We start from the raw sequence: 20,093 nt of genomic DNA, 5'->3' as shown, positions 1-20,093 counted from the left end.
TGTTTTCCTTTACAACTCCTTTAATGTCTGAACACAATTTTTCAACTTTGACATGTGTTAGTAAATTTGTACATATCTTCACAACTACTTTATGTATCCATGTGTATTATACCTTGTTTTTTTGTTTTAGCACAAATTGGGCTTTTTTGTTTTTAGCACAAATTGGGCCTTTTTTTTTTTTTTTTTTTTTTTTTAGGTAAAGCTGGACCAAAATAGTAAAAAAGCAAAAAAAATAAAAAAAAAACGCATTTTTTAAAATTAGCTTTAGATTTCTTGCCATTACTATAATATTCTGCCAAAGAATAACCCAAAATATATTTTTTTTCTTTCTTTTAGTTTATGTTTGTGCTTTACCCTTCCATTTCTAACAGGTTTAGATATGCATAGCCAAAACTGTCAAAAATATGTCCATTAACAAATCCAAGCTGATCAGTGCCACTGCGAGGAAATGTTGCTGACCGGCTCTCCTCGCCCCACACTCTGTCAGGGCGAGGAGATGAAAGCCGATTATCGTCACGTCCGTGCTTACATGTGACCCGCTGTGATTGGACACAGCCGATCACATGGTTCAAGAGCCACGTCAGCGACTTCTTACAGAGATTAGGGTCCTAGCAACAAAAAGCGGCCATTCGAGTGGACTGTCATATGATGTCCACCCAGAACGAGAGCAGCACCGCCCCTCTGTCATTTGATGGTGGGTGGGCAGCAAGTGGTTAAATTCTACTACACGCGCATGACTACTATAAACACAATGGGGTTCATTTACTAAATCTGCAAGGTGCAAAATCTGGTGCATCTCTGCACAGAAACCAATCAGCTTCCAATTTTTTTTTGTCAAAGCTTAATTGAACAAGCTGAAGTTAGAAGCTGATTGGCTTCCATACACAGCTGCACCTGATGTAGCATTCTCCAGTTTTAGTCAATCAACCCCAATGCCATTTTAAAGGCCTGTGTTGTTTATCAGAGGGAACAATCTCAAACAAAGTGATTTTCAGTAAATAGCAGCATATAATACACACATTAACATTTGTTACGCACGCATTTAACCCCAAGATGTTAACCTCTTCCCAGTGAGTGTCACTAGTACAGTGAATGGCATTATCAATGACTACTGTATTGGTGTCACTGGTGATGTCAGTGGCAGTTAGTCAGTTCCCACCCAGTGTCAGATTGCCCACCACACTATCAAAGTCCCATTATAAGTTGCTGATCACCGCCATTACTAGCATAAAAAAAAAAAAAAAAATCCAGAATATATACCATAGTTTGTAGACGCTATAACTTTCACAAAAACCATCAATATACAATGATTTTTTTTACCAATGACATGTAGCAGAATATATTGTGGCCTAAATTCATAAAGAGATTAGATTTGTTTTATTATTATTATTGGATATGTTGTATAGCAGCAAGTAAAACATTTATATATATATTTTCATTTTTAGCCTTTTTTCATTTATATAATGAAAAAATAAAAAAACGAGTGGTGATCAAATACCACCAAAAGAAAGCTTTATTTGTATAAAAATAATATAAATTTACTTTGGGTACAGCATTGCATGACCATGTAATTACCAGTTAACGTAGTGCAGTGCTAAATAGCAAAAAAAGGCCTGGTCGTGAAGGGGGTAAAACCTTCCAAAGCTGAAGTGGTTAAGCATTGCAGCATTACTGGGAAATGAATGTAATCTTTCCTGGTACTGTCTCGATACAATCCAATTCACAGTAATTTCTTATGTAACTCATGTATTGGGAACAAGACTTGCAGCCTATGAAATGGATTACCCTTCAATGTTACTCGCCAGGCTCTGCAATCTCTGCTGTCTGCGTTCTGGGTTTACTTGAGTCTCCATGGCCAGGTCCTTCATCAGACGGAAGTCAGTAAGGGCGCGGGTTGACAGTCCTAGTGGTAAAACAGAGACAGGACACAATTACTACCATTGCTCACTCGTAATGACTTTCAGCAAGTTTCAATTTCTCAAGAGCTAAAAAGAACAACAATCTATTCTATCTAGGACTTTCTTTTCAACTTTGCTAAAGTCAGAAGGTCCACCCAATTTACCTAAATTAAAAAATGGATAACTACAGCCATATAGAGCAGGCCTTACAGAATGGGTGGCACTACAGACTCTTGCCACATATTCAGTGCAACATGAATGCATGTAATGCTACAGGATGACTTTTGTACTCACCGTCAAATCCTCATCTTGCAGTCTACTGGGGGGACATAACTTGAGAGTAAGAAAACTAATGTCACACTGCCATCTACAGGAAAAAAATGTATACTATGTTCATAGTAAATTGAAGACCAGCCCATGTGAATGTATAACCAAATAGAGAGAGAATAGGATTTTAAGTGTATATAAACCCAAAACAGTAAAATCCATCTGTATATGCAGTAAAGCAAGCTTGTTATACTCACTGTGGATCCAGAGGGATTAATTCTCTGCACTGTGTAAAAAGGCTGTTCGATCCTGTCTTCTCTGATCCTCTCCATCCTCCACAGTCCCCAATCTATATCCTGATAGAACAGAGCCCTAGGAGGCACTTTGCACATGCTCAGTTTGGTGTGTATTACTAGAGAGGTTTTGCGAAGAGTGCATATAAACAGCACAGGGCCAGTCAGCACTGTCCAGACAGAGGGTCAGGGCTTATGCAGCCTCATAGGGCAGTCCGCGAAGAATGAAAACTCCTCCTACAAGCTTTAACCAGTGCTTAGCCGGACACTGATAGTCACAAGACATAACTAACTGCTGATGAGAAAAGGTATTTAGCAGTTTATATTTACTAAAATAATTTCATTTCCATGTTCTGTGTACTGTGGGAGACAAGATACAATGAATATAGGGTCCCGGGTTTAGTAACACTTTAACCGCTTAACGACCGCCGTACATATACGTCGGCAAAATGGCACCGACAGGCAGAACGAAGTGCCCGCACGACGCTGCCTTTCTGCGGGTCGGGGGTCCCCCCCCCGGTACATGCGGCGGTCGGTAAGCCTCAGGGAGCGATCCGGGATGAGGGCGCGGCTATTCATTTCTAGCCGCCCCCTCGCGATCGCTCCCCGGAGCTGAAGAACGGGGAGAGCCGTATGTAAACACAGCTTCCCCGTGCTTCACTGTGGCGGCTGCATCAATCGTGTGATCCCTTTTATAGGGAGACACGATCGATGACGTCAGACCTACAGCCACACCCCCCTACAGTTGTAAACACACACTAGGTGAAACATAACTCCTTCAGCGCCCTCTGTGGTTAACTCCCAAACTGCAACTGTCATTTTCACAATAAACAATGCAATTTAAATGCATTTTTTTGCTGTGAAAATGACAATGGTCCCAAAAATGTGTCAGAATTGTCCGAAGTGTCCGCCATAATGTCGCGTTCATGAAAAAAATCGCTGATCGCCGCCATTAGTAGTAGTAAAAAAAAAGAAATAATAAAAATGCAATAAAACTATGCCCTATTTTGTAAACGCTATAAATTTTGCGCAAACCAATCGATAAATGCTTATTGTTTTTTTTTTTTACCAAAATAGGTAGAAGAATACGTATCGGCCTAAACTGAGAAAAAAAAAGAAAATTTTATATATGTTTTTGGGTGATATTTATTATAGCAAAAAGTAAAAAAATATTGATTTTTTTTTCAAAATTGTTGCTCTATTTTTGTTTATAGCGCAAAAAATAAAAACCGCAGAGGTGATCAAATACCACCAAAAGAAAGCTCTATTTGTGGGGAAAAAAGGACGACAATTTTGTTTGGGAGCCACGTTGCACGCAATTGTCAGTTAAAGCGACGCAGTGCCGAATCGCAAAACCTGGCCTGGGCATTTAGCTGCCTAAAGGTCCGGGGCTTAAGTGGTTAAGGAGGTGTCCCTAAACAAGGCTTTAAGTAACCCAACCTTATGCACATGGATGTTTATTAGCTTAAAAGTCCTCAAGCATAAAATCCTTGGCTTTCCTGAGCTCAGGGAACCACAAGTGTTGTGCACAATAAAAATGGCGGACATTCATTTTAAATCTCACTTAGAAAAGAAACAGATTTGTTCTGTTTTGGTGAAACTTTTTACTAAAATTCTCTTCAAAGAGACAGGGATTCTTTAAAGTTGATGTAAACCCTCTTCTATACCCATTGAAGTGAACAGACTCAGATGGTACACAGAGATTAAACAAATCTCCCTATATAAGCTTTAGATGTATACCTACTGTCTTTCCCTTTTTACACTCTTTGAAAAGTGCAGATCATGATACAAATTTTTATTTTGTTTCAGCAGCACAGAGTCTGGACTTACATTGTGTGAGCTGATTGGAGGAAAGGCACCCACCCCCCTCCGCATAGGCAGAACAATGAAGTAACATGCAGAGCTGTACTGTGAATAGACCCAACTCTCTGCTAATCTAGCATTTAGACATACAGCTTAACAATTCTTACATTTAATGTAATGAAAAGACCAGAAAAACAGGACAGAACAATGGCCAGCACTTTTACCTTGCAGCACTGGTGTTCTGTCTAGGATTAAACCTGTGCATGTGAGGGCTTCCTCCAGGTACATAATTTTTCCCATACACTCTAAAGACATGTTGCTAGGTTAACTGGAGGTTCCTGCGTAAATTGGTGCATGTGTGTGTGTGTTAAGGACCTTGGACTGTAAGCTCCTTGAAGACAGGTGCTGATGCTAATGTACAGTATGGAAAGCTCTAAAGTAAATTGTCGACACTATGCAAATGTCTGTAATAAATAATAGAAATGGTGCAAGTTAAATATTTTCCAAAAATTATATTACAAACACAGTCTTCAAAAGCAATAGAAAAATAAATGAAAATAAGAATGAAAAGTACCTAACGAGGTTCTGTCTGCTCTATGATTCCAACAATAAATCAATCAACAGTCCAATCAATGTAGCATAAGTCTGATTTGGACAGAGCCACAGGCCATCAGTATGACTCTCTGTTTATGTGTGTTTTTTCGATGGAACATGGCGATTTTTTTAGTTATAGATGTAGCTAACATATTGCTAGCAGATCTATTAGTGTATGGTGAGCTTTACAGAGCTCAGGACATACTTCTGTTTTCAATATCACAGCTCTATCCACATAGGCTGTTATCTGATCACTCAGCTCCTGCACACTCTGCCAAATGGATGATGATCTATAGTGTGTATTTAGAGAGAACTGAATTCACTGGTTGCATTGGGCAAGCCTGCACCCGATGAAGTGGGTGGTAGAGATCTGCTGGAAGGGAAAAGGGTGTGTGCTAATGAGGTCAACTGGTAAACTCCTTCCTGTGTCACGCCCAACGGAAGCAATGGAAAAGTATTTTTTTTACAGCTAGGTGGACACCGAGGTAAGTGGAAGATAAATAGAACGCTTTTTTATTTCTGCAAAAGTAGTACAATAATTGTATATTGGTACCTAGGGAACCTGGAATTTAGAAAAAAGTGAACTTATCATTTAAGGAAGAAGTAATGCCTGGCTGCCAGTTTAAAAAAGCATGCACACATTTTCCCTTTTAGTAAGTTCGGAATAAAGGGAAAGGTCTGGATCCCCTTTGGAAAAGGCCAGTGAGAAACAACCTCACCTGTAGTCAGTTTACACACACAGCCTTAGGGAAATTAAAACCTTAAAGCTGAGTTCCACGCTTATCTGTCCCCCCCCCCCCCCACATTTCTTTTCGATAGGTACCCTGTCCTCACTTCCGTCGGACCTCGACGTGGAAGTGAGAAGTCTGGCCCCCTCCTCCTCCTCCTCCCCCTGCTGCTTAGGCCAGTAAGGGAGCAAAGCACAAAGTAGGGACTCGGCTGTGAAGCACTCGACAGCTTATGGAAACATAAGCCGAGATGCGGACATCGCTGGATTCCAGGACAGGCAAGTGTCCTAATATTAAAAGTCAGCAGCTACAGTACCGACTTAATTTTTGGATGGGGAGGCCGGAATACCTCTTTAAGAGAGCACAAAGCCTGCTAGTCACTCACAAAAAGTAAATCTTCAGAGAGGCAGACACCTCTGGTCCCAATACCTCTGCAAGGAATCCCCAAACAGAATAGCCTGACATGAAGTGCTGTGTCAACTGGAGCATAGTTGGGTTGTCACAGCTGCCTGCAGGACCAACGAAGAGATAGAACGCCAGTGTACCTAATGAATTGGGAAAACCTGCATTGTCCTCTAACGAGTGTTTAGACTTCCATCTGTCCTGTATATATTAGAATAATTCTAGGTTTACTATCAAAGAAGGAGTTAGGGCTCACTCGCCTACAGTATTGACGCAATAAGGTACATGTTTCCACTTTAAAGCAAACTTTTTTTAAATCTAAACTGGCAACGCATTTATGTGCTCTACTGATGTCAAATATGCATTTAACATGTCCATTTAAATTGTCCATTTTTAATAATGCATATATTGTAACTATTTTCTTTTGGTATGTTGGCAGTTGATTGTATTAGCTGTGCTACCAAATAAAGGAAAAACATATCAGACACTGCTTGGCACCCAATCAGTTACTTATCAAAGTACAACCTACTTATAATAGACTGACAAATTAGTTTTGATGTTGAGTGGGCGACTGACAGCATTGCTGGCATGTATGCAGTGTCTATTTTATGAGTGTTAGCTAAATATTTAATGACACAAACCTTCTGGCTGTGCAGTGTGTCAACATCTTCTGTGCATTAAAGAGATGCACAATAAACCATTCATCAGTGGGCCATTGAATCACAGCCCGCTAGTCCTGTGCCAGTAGAAGTGTTTTAGGGAACTTGACTTGCAAAGACATACTGAAGTTCTGTCAAGAAAATGATGTCTTGCTACACTCCATAATGAAGAACAAGATGGTCAAGAATGGAAAATTTCACTGGTCCTTAAATTAAATCCACTATTTTGAACTTGGCAATATGAAGACAGGGGCTTGTTTTATCTGCGATAAATAAAAACTTTAAAGTTACACCATGTAAACTGTAGCTTTTGAAAATTAGGATTATTGCTTCAAAATTATTTTTCCTATTACTATGTCGGAGTGGATGCTTGCTCCACCCTGTTCCATGAAATCACGACTTCTAACTATGAATTATAACAAAAAAAAGATGCTTATTTTGAAAAATAATATTTATTTACTTTAACACAAATGACGGAAGTAACAGTGCGGCTCTCGTCCTGGGTGGACGTCATATGATGGCGCCCAGAACAGCCGCTCTTGCACGCAGCTCGTTAATCATATGATCGGCTGTGTCCAATCACAGCTGGTCACATGAAAACACGAAGTGCCAGTAATCGGCTCTGTTCGCCTCACATATGCAGAGTGTAAGTGGCATCTCCTTGCAGGTAACACCCGGACATAAAATCAGGGCACTGATCATCAGTGGCCTGATTACAGTAAAGCCCCCCATTAGTGATGCCAGTCACTGCTGCCTTTCAGTGTACATCAGTGCCTGCTCATCAGTACTGCCCATCGGTGCCTCCCATCAGTGCTGCCTATCTGTGTCCATCAGTGCCGCCTATTCGTGCCACCTATCAGTGCTCATCAGTGCCGCATATCGGTGCCACCTTTCAGTGTCCATCAGTGCAGAATATTAGTGCCTTCTCATCGGTGCCACCTAATCAGTGCCCATAAGTGCCACCTCATCAGTGCCCATGAGTGCAGCCAATCAGCGAAGGAAATTACTTATTTACAAAATGTACTGACAGAAAGTAAGAAAAAAATGTTTTTTCCCCAACATTTTCTGTCTTCTTTTTTTTTGTAAAAAACACAGCCGTGGTTAAATACCACCAAAAGAAAACTATTTGTGTGAAGAAAAGGATACAAAATGTATTTGGTTACAGTGTTGCATGACTGCGCAATTGTCATTCAAAGTGCGACAGCGCTGAAAGCCTGGGCAGGAAGGGGGTAAGAGTGCTCTATAGGCAAGTGGTTAATGTGACTGTAAACCTCAGACATGAAATATGAACAAAGAATATCCCTCTATAGTGTGTACTTGTCTCAGTCCAGAGCACTAATGCCTTGTACACACGATCGGTTTTCCCAACGGGAAAACTGCCATGTTATTCGGGAAAACCGGCTGTGTGTATGCTCCCTAGCAGTTTTGAGAGAGGAAACTAAATTTGGGACTTTTTGATGAAGCGTGCAGCCACAGAAAATAGCATAGCATTAAACTATGGTAATGTCTGGTGATAGGGCCATTGTAATGCTCTTTCCTAGTGCTAGTTCCACCCTTTGGTTCTGGGGTTTGCCGCCTCAGGTTCCGGTGCTGATTGACCTTCGGCCTGCCACTAATATCCAGGTCCATGACCAGACTCCGCTATGACTTGCAAGTATGAGCAATATAATCTATATATTTTTTCTACAGTTTAACCGTGTCATTACATGACCATTCATTACTATATTTACCTTTAATATTTATAGACATATCCTATGCATCTGCTCCTGAAGAGTAGCGCTACAGCTACGAAATGCGTCAAGCTATATAGATGCTTTTCCCTGCCAGCTTTTCATCTTCATTATCATTACCATGGTTTACTGGAATTTGCCAATCTACAATTTATAATGGAAATAGGTTGCAAACTAGTCTGATGTGGTTTTTATGTTATGATTGTGTCTCTAGGCCAGCAGGCCATCATTGTGTCATCATGCTATTCTGTTCTTTATTATGTATCATGTTATGGAATAAATGTTTTTTATTATCCTATTATGATGGCTATGACGTTTATGCATTTACTATATGACACTATTGATGGCCCTAAATAAAATATATAAAATAAGTAATTTCCGAGCAAAAAACAATATTATTTGTACATGTAGGAGAGAAATGTTAGAATTTGCCCAGTAGGGAAGTAGTTAAGAAACGTTATGTTTTTGTGTTGGGCTACAGCCGTCCAGGGCCCAATGTGGGCTGCAGGTTGCCCTCCCCTGATCTAGAAGTCCCTGAGTGTCTCAGAAGTAAAGATGGGCAGTGATTCACCAATCCGTAAAAAAGCTGAGTCGAAAAATTGCAGGATGTTGTTCCTCAATATAAAATTGCAAAGACTTTATTTATATATATTATCACCTATAGTGCATAATATCAAAGGATTCAGAGAATCTGGAGAAATCTCTGTGCACACAAAACATTGCATGCCCATGATCTTTGGGCCCTCAGCTGGAAATCACTGTCAATGAACGCAGTTCTCTATTCCATCCAAAAACGTAAGGTAAAGCTCTATCGTGCAAAGAAGAAGCCACATCTGAATAGGATCTGGAAGCACCCCCATATTCTTTGTGCCAAAGCTAATTTAAATTGGTGTGTTGCAAAGTGGAACACTGTTCTATGACCTTCTTTCTAGCAATCATGGGTGCCACGTCCTCCAAACTAAAGGGGAAAAGGAATTTCTGGCTTGTTATCAGTGCTCAGTTCAAAAGCCTATAGATTTCACATCTGGAAAGGCACCATCAATACTGAAAGATAAATCAAGGTTCAAGAGCAGCATATGCTTCCATCCAGACAACATCTTTTTCAGGGGATTGCCTTGTTCAATTCAGCAGAACAATGTTAAACCACATACTACATCTATGACAGCAGCATGGCTTTGGAGTGGAAGAGTCCGGGAGCTTAGCTGGCTGCAATGGTCTTATTTCAACATTTTTAAGACATGTTGCTACTATCAATTTCAAAATGACCTTGATTTTCTCAGTTTAAACATTTGATATGGGTTTATAAGATTTTCAAATCATCGCTTTCTGTTTGTATGTATATTTTAGTGTTTCAACTTCATCGGGATTGTATTTAGAGGAAAAAAAAACTAGAGAGACCTGCCAATGGAGCCAACTGGCGCTAGGGAGATAGTGGCCCCAAATGGGCCTTCTGGAAAATGATTTCCCCACAGGGGATCATGGCTCTGAGCCTGTAAAGCACCCTGCCAGTAGCATTGCCGGATATCCTTGTGAGCACTGCCCGCAGGATCCAGAGATTACAGGTCTTCCTTTTTCTTTCAAGCGGGGGTCAGGTACTGTTTTCTCTTGGCCGAAAGGCCATAGGTGACTGATATAGATAAAGCATTTTCCTTTCCCCAGCAGCTATGTATGGAAACAAGTGGTAAATCCATAGGGAAACCCCCATAGAAAGAAATCTTCAAAGAGATTTCACAGGCATGTCCATCATTTAAGAATACTAGCACAAAATTGAAACTGTGCTGTGCTGGGAGAAAACTTCCAGTCTTCCTGGAAACATGGGATTGAATGATGAAATTAAAATATGATGGTCTCTGTAACAGACTCACCCGGGACATCCCCGGACCCTCTTATGTCTAAAATCATCCTATCTCCACAAGGGGCAGAGGATGACTGAGAAATGATATCTTGGACTACCTGAGATGGGATTATTATGTAATTATTATCCACAATATTTTCCAGGATATCTGTAAAGAACTATTTATTGTTTGTTGATTCTGAACTCAATGGGTTAATTGTAAGAGTGACTCATTCATACTGTTGGGACACATACTGTTAGATGCTAATGTCCTCACCTCCAGCCATCTGTCTGTTCTCTGTGCTAATTGACCCTGCTATTGTGTGAAGATGTCCTGTGTTTACACTTATGATAATGTGTATTGTATAGCAGGTGAGCGAGGAGACGTGACGTCTTCCTGAGTCGCCTAGTCTGGGCAAATGATTAGTTAATTAGTTCATGTTAATTTATGTTCTGGTTACCTCCTCTTTAAACTGTATATAAGGTTGTATTCTTGGTTATATTAAACACTCCATGTTCAGCACACAAACAAGTATCGTCTTGTGTGCTTGAGAGCAGTTGGAATATATGATATCTATATCCAGACTGATAGGAAGCGAGCGGTATATGACGGAAGCACTCAAGTGGCGTGTGGGACGTTCCGTTACACTCTCCAATTCTGTTCAACATCTGCATTGACACATTCCATGGTGAAAGGACTGAGGTGATTTGATTTATCAGTGTGGCTCTTAATCCTGGAGTATGCTCCTGAAATCCATTAATATTAAAAACTAAACTTAACTATTATTATCTATACCTATTACTATTAACTATAAATATTACTATGACTTGCATAAATTATAAAAGGACTGCTTTATTAGGGCTTTTGTTGCTTTAACAAGTCATAGCTGTGGGGCAAAAAAGTCCACCGGGAAAACCAAGGGGAAAACCAAGAACCTGCTCTGTAGCTTTTTTCCCCCCTACACACGGCCAGGTTTCCCGACAGAAAAAATGCTTTGAGAGCTTTGGTCGGGAAACCTGGCTGTGTGTGCTGCGCCGCAGGTTTTCCCCATATGGAAACTGCCGGCTTAAAAACCACCAGGGAAAAAAGAGAACGTGTCTCCCCCAATCGCCCCCCCCCCCCCAAGGTTTTTTCAGTGGTTTTCCTGTTGGGAAAACTGCGGTATTCCTGCCAGGAAAACCGGCCGTGTGTACAAGGCATAATGCTTAAAGTGTTACGAAACCCAGAAGCCTGCATTCACTATATCTGGTCTCCCACAGTACACAGAACATGGAAATGCAATTATTTTAGTAAATGTTAACTGCTAAATACCCTTTCTCATCAGCAGTTAAAGCAGTCTAGTGACTTCTATCAGTGTCCAGCAGAGCACTGGTTAAAGCTTGTAGGAGGAGGTTTCATTCCCCCCCAATTGACGTATGAGGCTGCAGGACCCTTGACCTTCTGTCTGGACAGTGCTGATGGGTCCTTTGCTAATCACATGCACTCTCTTAAGAAATAAAAAAAAACTCTAGCAATACACACCAAACTGAGCTTGTGCAGACTACCCTTAAGGCTCTGTTCTACAAGCAGATGGATTGGGGACAGTGGAAGAGGAGGCTCAGAGAAAACAGTATGAAACAGCCTTTTTACATAATGCAGAGTATTAGCCCCTTAGGTTCCATAGTGAGTTTTAACAAACATCAATGTGTACTTGTGCGCCGCTGCTATGTAAAACTATATCTACTTATATGTGGATCGCTAAAACAACTATACACACACTCATGAAAGTATACCAATGCGCACAATTATAATCAAAATTGGTGCCACGCTCCTGAAGAAACAGTCTAAGTATCTCTTTAAATCTGCATAAACACCATACAATTAAAACAGTGTCCAAAAATTGAATTATAAATCAAAATTAACTTGATATAAATGGTGATCATTCAGTTCCTCTCCCGTGGTTGTCTCCAATCATCCAAATCACAAAAAGAGAAATCTGGACATAGTGCTTATACTTTTTAAAATCATCCCCCTAAATCAGGATATTCCCCTGAGGAAGCCACATGTCCCTGTGGCGTAATGCGTAGGGGAGGGGCCAGTCTGACATTACGTTGAGGCACACAGTGGGAGAGGATTGCAGTAACACACATTGTTTGGCGATTGCATACCCGAGTTATGTGGATTATATGCTGTGTATAACTTGGTGCGCTCATAGCACCAGGAAAATGTGAGTGTTTTTTACTATAGATATAGTAAATAAAAACGGTTTACGTTAAAAAGGATAAGCACTATGTACAGCTTTTCCTTTTTGTGATTTGGATGATTGGAGATAACCATAAGGAGAGGAAGAGCTGATGTAACCATAAGGGAGAAAATACATAATCCCAGAACCCCAGAGAGGGAAATCGCGCAGAAGCAGAAAAGAGGAAAAGTGTCTCAAAGTGTAGTAGGACCAGTGAAATCTATTAGACCCCTAAACAGGGCTACTCACACAAGAAATAAAAACATGGGCTTGTCTGTCATAAAAGGATCCATACGCCTGGGATTTTTATTCCCCAGTAATGCTGATGTACTTTGGTGGCCCCAGGGCTGGTGTATGAAGTCTGCTGGCACTGTATTGAAGCGATGGAGCACACCGTGAACCTCAGCGTGCAGGAGACGGTGTTGGGTGGAGTGACATCAGGGACCCAGACACGTTTTGGAGCAATCGCTGTGCCATATCCGGGCATGCACGCTCCTTTCTCAAGCTGAAGGTACTAAAGAGAGCCTGAACTTTATATATCACTGGCCGGAATGCCGGTTGGGTTGTCACAAATACATAAACAGTTTATATCCATTACAACGACAATACATTATATACATAAACAGTACAGTGTTGCATGCCCGCGCAATTGTTATTCAAAGTGCAACAGCGCTGAAAACTAAAAATTGGTCTGGGCAGGAAGGGGGTGAAAATGTCCTGCATGGAAGTGGTTACTATATATATGTAAATCAATTATTAGTGCAACAATATTTCTTAAAGGGGAAGTGTCCAAAAATACTCAGGCAAAAGGGGAATATAGACCTTTGGTTGGTTTTCTCCCCCAGGTGAGGGCACATCAGGTGAAGGGATAATCACCACTGCATGCTGCATGTTAGAAAACAGAGGTGGACACCATTTTAAGGAGATGCCCATTTGGATACATCTATAAAGTATTGCTATTGTTGAAAGTGGAAGTGGTAGCGAGCAGATATACACTTGAGGACTTTTTAAAGAGGAAGTAAACTCCCTCTGCATACATTATGATAAGGCTTACCTATAGGTTGTGAAAATATCTCCTAAACCTGTACAGTTTAGGAGATATTTACATTGCAAGCCAGTGACATCATTTCCGAGCCCGTGCAGTGAACATCGGCTCCCACACACATGAGCGGGAGTGACATCATCGTGGTTCTGGCCAATCACAGCGCTGGAGCACGCAAACCCGGAAAAACTCTGGGTAAAATGTAAACCGTTTCATCAGTGTGCGGGGACCGCTGCAACAGCTTCGTTCAAAGGATTTCAAAACGAGCTAGTATGTGATGCATATTCTTCTCAGGTTTACAACCTCTGAGGCCCCGTACTCACGACCAAACATGTCTGCTGAAACTGGTCCGCAGACCAGTTTCAGCAGACATGTTTGGCCGTGTGTTGGCCCGAGCGGACCATTTTGGGACGGATCGGACAGGTTTCCAGCGGACAACTGTTTCCCGGACTTGTTTTAAAACAGTCCGCTGGAAACCTGTCCGCCCGGACATGTACGGTCGTCTGTACAGACCTACCGTACATGTCCTGCCGCCCGCATCCCTCGCATGCGTCGAATGACTTCGACGCATGCGTGGAAGCATTTTTAAGGCGGCCCGCCCACGTCGCCGCGTCATTGTCGCGGCGACACCGCGTCATCGACGCGGCGACACCGCGGACACGCCCCGCGTAATGTTTACGCGCGGGCTTCTGTTCGATGGTGTGTATAGCCATCGAACAGAAGTCCCCGGGCAGTCCCCGGCCAGACATGTCCGATGGAAACGGTCTGCAGACCGTTTTCATCGGACATGTCCTGCCGTGAGTACTCGGCCTTAAAGGACTGATTGATCACCGTTTATATCAAGTTGATTTTAATTGAACTTTGCAGATGCAGATTCAGGGGGAAAATCCACTTTGCACCAAGTGCAAACTACAAGTGCAAAGTGCACTTGGAAGTGCAGTTGCTGTAAATCTGAGGGGTAGATCTGAAATGAGGGGAAGCTCTGCTGATTTTATTATCCAATCATGAGCAAGCTAAAATGCTGTTTTTTATTTTCCTTGCATGTCCCCCTCGGATCTACAGCGACTGCACTTCCAAGTGCACTTTGCACTTGTAGTGCAAAGAGGATTTGCCTTTTGTAAATAACTCCCTTAAAGGGATACTGACACTGTTTCTTCAGGAGCGCAGCACCAGTTTTGATTATAAGAGAATAACCAGCATGCTTTACTGCATATACAAACTGATTTTACTGTTGTGGGTTTAGTAACACTTTGGAACTGCTTGCATTAATCTTGTATTGTGGGAATGTATCGTTTTGAGCCATTTTAATGTATTGAAGATTTTCTAGTAATATTATTTATGCTTGGAAGACATTTAATCACACTGATAACATTACTATTCATTTCTCTATCTATTTCTTTCAGATCTTTCCTCTCCTCACTCTACACTTTCCTGCTCTATTCAGTGCTTGGAATTTGTCAATGCCCACTCCCCTTGGTCTATAGGGATGCTGCAATCACATTCTGAAAAATCTCGCACAAGTCAATGATTAATGTGAACTGAACAGAATTTCTGACTTTAGCACAGTTGTAACGTTTCTGGATACATTTGTCAATTTAATGCTTTACCTATTTGTAGGAAGTTCCAGGTTAATTCTCTAGATACATCAGAAAACCAACTACGATAATGAGCTTACTTAAAACAAAAATCATGTTTACTACACTCTTCATGGAAAACCGATAATGCTCAGTGACAGCAATGCAAAGGGTTGCTCATTGTAACTCATTGTGCTCATTTACTAGTAAAACAAACATTGTATATAAGGGGTGCCCAACCTTTTGAAGAGCGAGGGCCACTTTAGCGACTTGGTAACTGGTCGTGGGCCATAATGAGCCGAGCGAGTGGATGGCATGTGTGTCTGCTCTGCATATGCAGAGCTGACATGGACACAGTCCACAATACTTTTTAGCGGATCGTATTGGAGGTAGAACACAAGTCAGTTTATATCTGCCACTATTTATAAGTGAATGGAGGGTCCAATTGGTCGGACTGTCAGTGTGAAAGGGGCCCAAGGCTGCTTTCAAACTGATGCGCTGCGGTTTACCCGCATCACAGTTTTTTTGTGTAACTCCTACAGTGATTTTAACCTTTATGAGCAGGAAATACAATATAGGAAATGCATACATACACTGTGCCAAGCTGGACCTATGTAAATATCCAATACATATAATTCCTGGAGCTCAGTGTTAAATGTTTTTGTGCACCACAAACTGATTATTATTTCAACACTGAGTGCATGCTGGTAGGTTCAATATGCCATCTACAGATAACTCAATAGGATTTCAAAGACAATATCTTCTGGAGTTTCCACTTCTGCCCCCTGAAAAGACCATTTCTGCCTTACCTTCCTTTAGATAAAACAATGTATTTAAAGCATATTAAACCCAAAACCAAAAATCTTATATATTTCAATTTACCAATCATTAGATACGGTGACTGCATTTGTTTTCTTTTCTTTTTACCTGGTGATCTGGCTAGCAACACACTTCATGTATTAGAGTGCTCCCCAGCAGGCAGGAACAATGCCAGTCTCAGGAGGTAGTTAGTATAGGATGTACTAGCAATTTAAATACATTAACAAGTGGAAGCCAAACTCTAGTTCACACATTTAATTCAGTGACAGTAACATTTGTTTTCCTTTTAGGACAGAGGTTTTACATAAATAAATAACAGCTGATCATTGCCTCTTGAGGGATCGGGAAGGATTTTATTCCACTGCTGGAGCAAATGGGATCATGCATTGCTGTGTTTTTTTTTTTTTGCCTTCCTCTGGGTCAACTGTGGGTATAGGATTCTGTATATAGGATTGTATCATTCCCCCCTTCCCCCCTTTAATTAGTTGAACTAGATAGACTTGTGTCTTTTTTTCAACTAGACTATGTAATTGTAAGCACCCCTGCCAGTGTTAAAACACCCGTTTTTTAAGTCAGCAGCTTCAAAAAGCATAGTTGCTGACTTTTAATAAACCAACACTAACCTGTTCCACGGTCCAGCGATGTGGCCGCACAGAGCCCCGCTCCTCTCCTTGGTGCCGTCATACCCGGCCGACAGCTTACTGCTTTACGACAGGGCGTGCGTGCTCTGCCACTGGCCAGCGATCTTCTGGGACGTGTTGTGTCCCAGAAGATCGCTGGCAGGGAGGGGCCGTCTAGGACGAGAGGAGGAGTCACCTAGGTGGCCGAGGACCTGGAAGGAGAAAGTGGGACAGGAAGTCCTACTAAAAAGAGGACTCCCCACCCCCAAAAATGACATGCCAAATGTGGCAAGTCAGGGGGCGAGGAGTGCTTAAAGCGGAAGTTCCACTTTTGGGTAGAACTCTGCTTTAAATGGCTTTTGTCAACCCTATAAACTGATACAGTCTGCAAGAGAGCTTGGGCTTTCGAAAAACAACAGGTTTACTACTAGCTGGATCACCAGATGAAAATAAAAGAAAGACTGAAAAAGAAAATGCAGACATCTAAGAACAGATAAGCTGCAATATAATACATGTTTGCTTTTTAGTTTATTACTGCTTTAAGTCTTTTTTTATATAGAAAACAGTGCATTTGACCAATAAAACAATTATTGATTGGTCTAAACCTCAAGGCCTCATTCACACTACGGGCCGTTCGGGTCCGTCTGTCACGGACCTGAAGGCCGCTCCATGCATCGCTATGGAGCGTCAGATGTCAGCGGACACATGTCCGCTGACATCCGACCCGATAAAAACAGACGTATGGGGGCCACGTCCCCATCCCTCCATGCAGATCGGGTAAGATCTGATGAAAACGGACATGCTGTCCGTTTTCATCAGATGGCTCCATAGGAGGACATCGGCGCCCGACAAGCCCCTTCCCGCTCAGTGAGCAGAGATGAGCTTGTCATCTGTCGGCTCAGCGGAGATCTGCGGACTGATCTCCTGCTGAGCTGACGGGAGAAGGCGGACTCCGTAGCGACGGAGTCCGCCTGTGTGAATGAGGCCGAAGACAAAAATTAGCTGCAGCACTGAGGCAATGAAACAAGCACGCCAAAAGAAAAATCACCCAGCCCAAAAGAAGTTAACAGTGACCTTGGTATCCACTTTAAAGTTCCCCTATTATTTCTACCCTCTGCAGCAATGCGTTTAATGTAATGATGGTTGATACCAGTAAGGTAGCACAGTTCTGGAATCAGGTGAACAGCGCGGGGAACATCAGTTGCATCCTTCTTCTTAACTTTCATGGTACTGACCAGCATGGGTTGGAATAAATCAGTCAGCTCTAGATTGTATTGCTGGAAAAAAAAGAAGACAGAGCCCAATACATTCAGATTATTTCATTTATCTATATGATACCTTTATACTTCACAGCAGTTTACAGCCCCAGCAAAAATAAAAACATTTAGGATGTCATTGCTGTCCTTTCCTTTAGAAACTGTTAGTTCCTGGGCTGTTGTAACACTACCTTCACCCCAGATTCACACATTTATCAAAATTAATACAATTAGAAATGTGTAGGTGAGAGCTGTATGAATCCTATGTGAAAACATTTATAAATAGACCACCAAGTATTGAATAACTCAATTAATATAAAGTGGAACCTTGGATTATGAGCATAATCCGTTCCAGGAGAATGCTCGTAATCCAAAGCACTTGCATATCAAAGCGAGTTTCCCCATAGAAGTCAATGGAAACTAAAGTAATTTGTTCCGCATTTGACTTCTATGGCATGCAATACCGTATGCGGCCAGAGGTTTGGGGGGGCGCGCTGGAGAGCTTTGGAAATACTCAAAAAAGGCTCAGGGACAGCTCGGCTGAACTCGGAAAACCTCAGAAAGGCTCTGGAACAGAGTATTTCCGGGGTTTTCCAAGTATTTTCGAACGGCTCTGGCGCACCCGCACCTCAGGCCAAATGCGGTACTGCACAATGCTGTGGCTTGAATCCTGCTTGTTTTGCGAGACAACACTCGAAAACTGAGTCAGGATTTTCAAAGAAACAGTGCACGTATTGCGAAACGCTCGTTAACCGCGTTAACAGCTTTTCCAGAAAACAAATTCCATTACACGCTCAGTGTGGTGGGATTGTTTTGTGGAAGTGCTTCTACGTTTACTTTATATCACGATCCTATGTGCAGATTCCTACTTTTATTGATTCTAGTTTTTTAGATTTTTCACCGAGCATGAACAGTAAGGCCTCGTAGACATGTCTGAGAATCTCGTCAGGAAAAACCTGTCGTTTTCCCTGCCGAGATTCTTGTACAGACTTTTGTTTCAAAAGAACTGTGGTTCTCTTGAAAGGAAAGAACGCAGTGACGTCATAGCGTACGACGAGAATGTGCTCGTCACATTCGATGCCGCCATCTTGCTTCACCCTACCTATGCCGTGGAAGCTACCGCGCATGCGTCAAAGTCATTTCGAGCATCCACGGCGACAGGTAAGTATACACACTCTCGGGTTTCTCGTCGGGAAACAGGCCGACAAGAAAAAATAGAGTAGGTTCTCTTTTTTTCTCGTCGAGATTCTGGCCAGATTTCCAGACGAGAAACCTGAATGCCTCGTACACACGAATGGGAATCTCGGCAAGAAGCCGTTTTCTTGCTGTTTTTTGCCAAGAAACCCGGTCGTGTGTATGAGGCCTTAGTGTCAAAACATTTTCTAGAGTTTTTCTGCATTTTTAATCTATTTCCAATTTTTCGTCCCGTGATCCCCTTCAGCCTCTTTTAAACAGCAGCTGTTTGCATGTACTCACTTTAGTGTTAGCTGCACATTATAGTTCTGGACTATCTGATAATATATCAACAAGTCAGACAATGAGTGAGCAGGCAGCTCATAGTCTCCATCAGAAGAGTATTTGGTGACAAAGCAGGAGCACAATTGGGAGACTTACTGACCACCCCATAGCAGATTTACTGCTACATGGTGGCCTTTCTGTGCAGAATGCAGTGCCTTGCAAAAGTATTCGCCCCCCTTGGCTTTTTACCTATTTTGTTACATTACAGCCTTTAGTTCAATGTTTTTTTTAATCTGAATTAGAACATAAAACTATATTTCAGAAATAAAAAAATGATAATTGGCATGTGCGTATATATTCACCCCCTTTGTTATGACACCCATAAAAAGCTCTGGTGCAACCAATTACCTTCAGAAGTCACATCATTTGTGAAATGATGTCCACCTGTGTGCAATGTCTGTCATTTCATATACACACCTTTCTGAAAGGCCCCAGAGGCTGCAACACCTAAGCAAGAGGCACCACTAACCAAACACTGCCATGAAGACCAAAGAACGCGCTCCAAACAAGTAAGGGACAATGTTGTTGAGAAGTACAGTCTTGTTGGTTGGAGGCTAGACAGTGGAGACCTTAAGTGGAGAGTGAAAACGTTTTGCTTTTGACTGCTGGGTTGCATTTTAGGTTCTTGTTGGGTCTTTTTCCTTGCAGCTTTTTTAACACCTTTTTTTCTGGCACTTTTTAAACAGCCTTTTTTCCCCCCTTCAGCCTACTAATTAAGGGGAGTGGTTAATTGGTCACAGGTTCTTGAGGCCTATATAAAGTCCTGTAGTTTGCTGGAACTCTGTCCAATTGGAACTGGACTAAGTGTGGAGTTAAAATCAAGATTTCAAAACA

General features: G+C 41.8%; 1 protein-coding gene across 1 annotated transcript in view; it reads right to left on the bottom strand.

Moving 5' to 3' along the window:
- The window catches only part of PIWIL4 (piwi like RNA-mediated gene silencing 4), a 356,967-nt gene that overhangs the window by 128,987 nt on the left and 207,887 nt on the right, over positions 1–20,093 (bottom strand). The window contains exons 10-11 of the mRNA XM_040340167.1: positions 17,636–17,762; positions 1,786–1,903 (exon numbers count right to left, since the gene is read on the bottom strand). Of these exons, the coding sequence (XP_040196101.1) occupies positions 1,786–1,903; positions 17,636–17,762 (245 nt within the window). The remainder of the gene's footprint in view (positions 1–1,785; positions 1,904–17,635; positions 17,763–20,093) is intronic.

Source organism: Rana temporaria, chromosome 2, assembly GCF_905171775.1.
Source record: "Rana temporaria chromosome 2, aRanTem1.1, whole genome shotgun sequence".
NCBI classification, from domain to species: Eukaryota; Metazoa; Chordata; class Amphibia; order Anura; family Ranidae; genus Rana; species Rana temporaria.
Note: the sequence above shows the minus strand (reverse complement) of the source record. Positions and strands in the feature narration are given on the sequence as shown.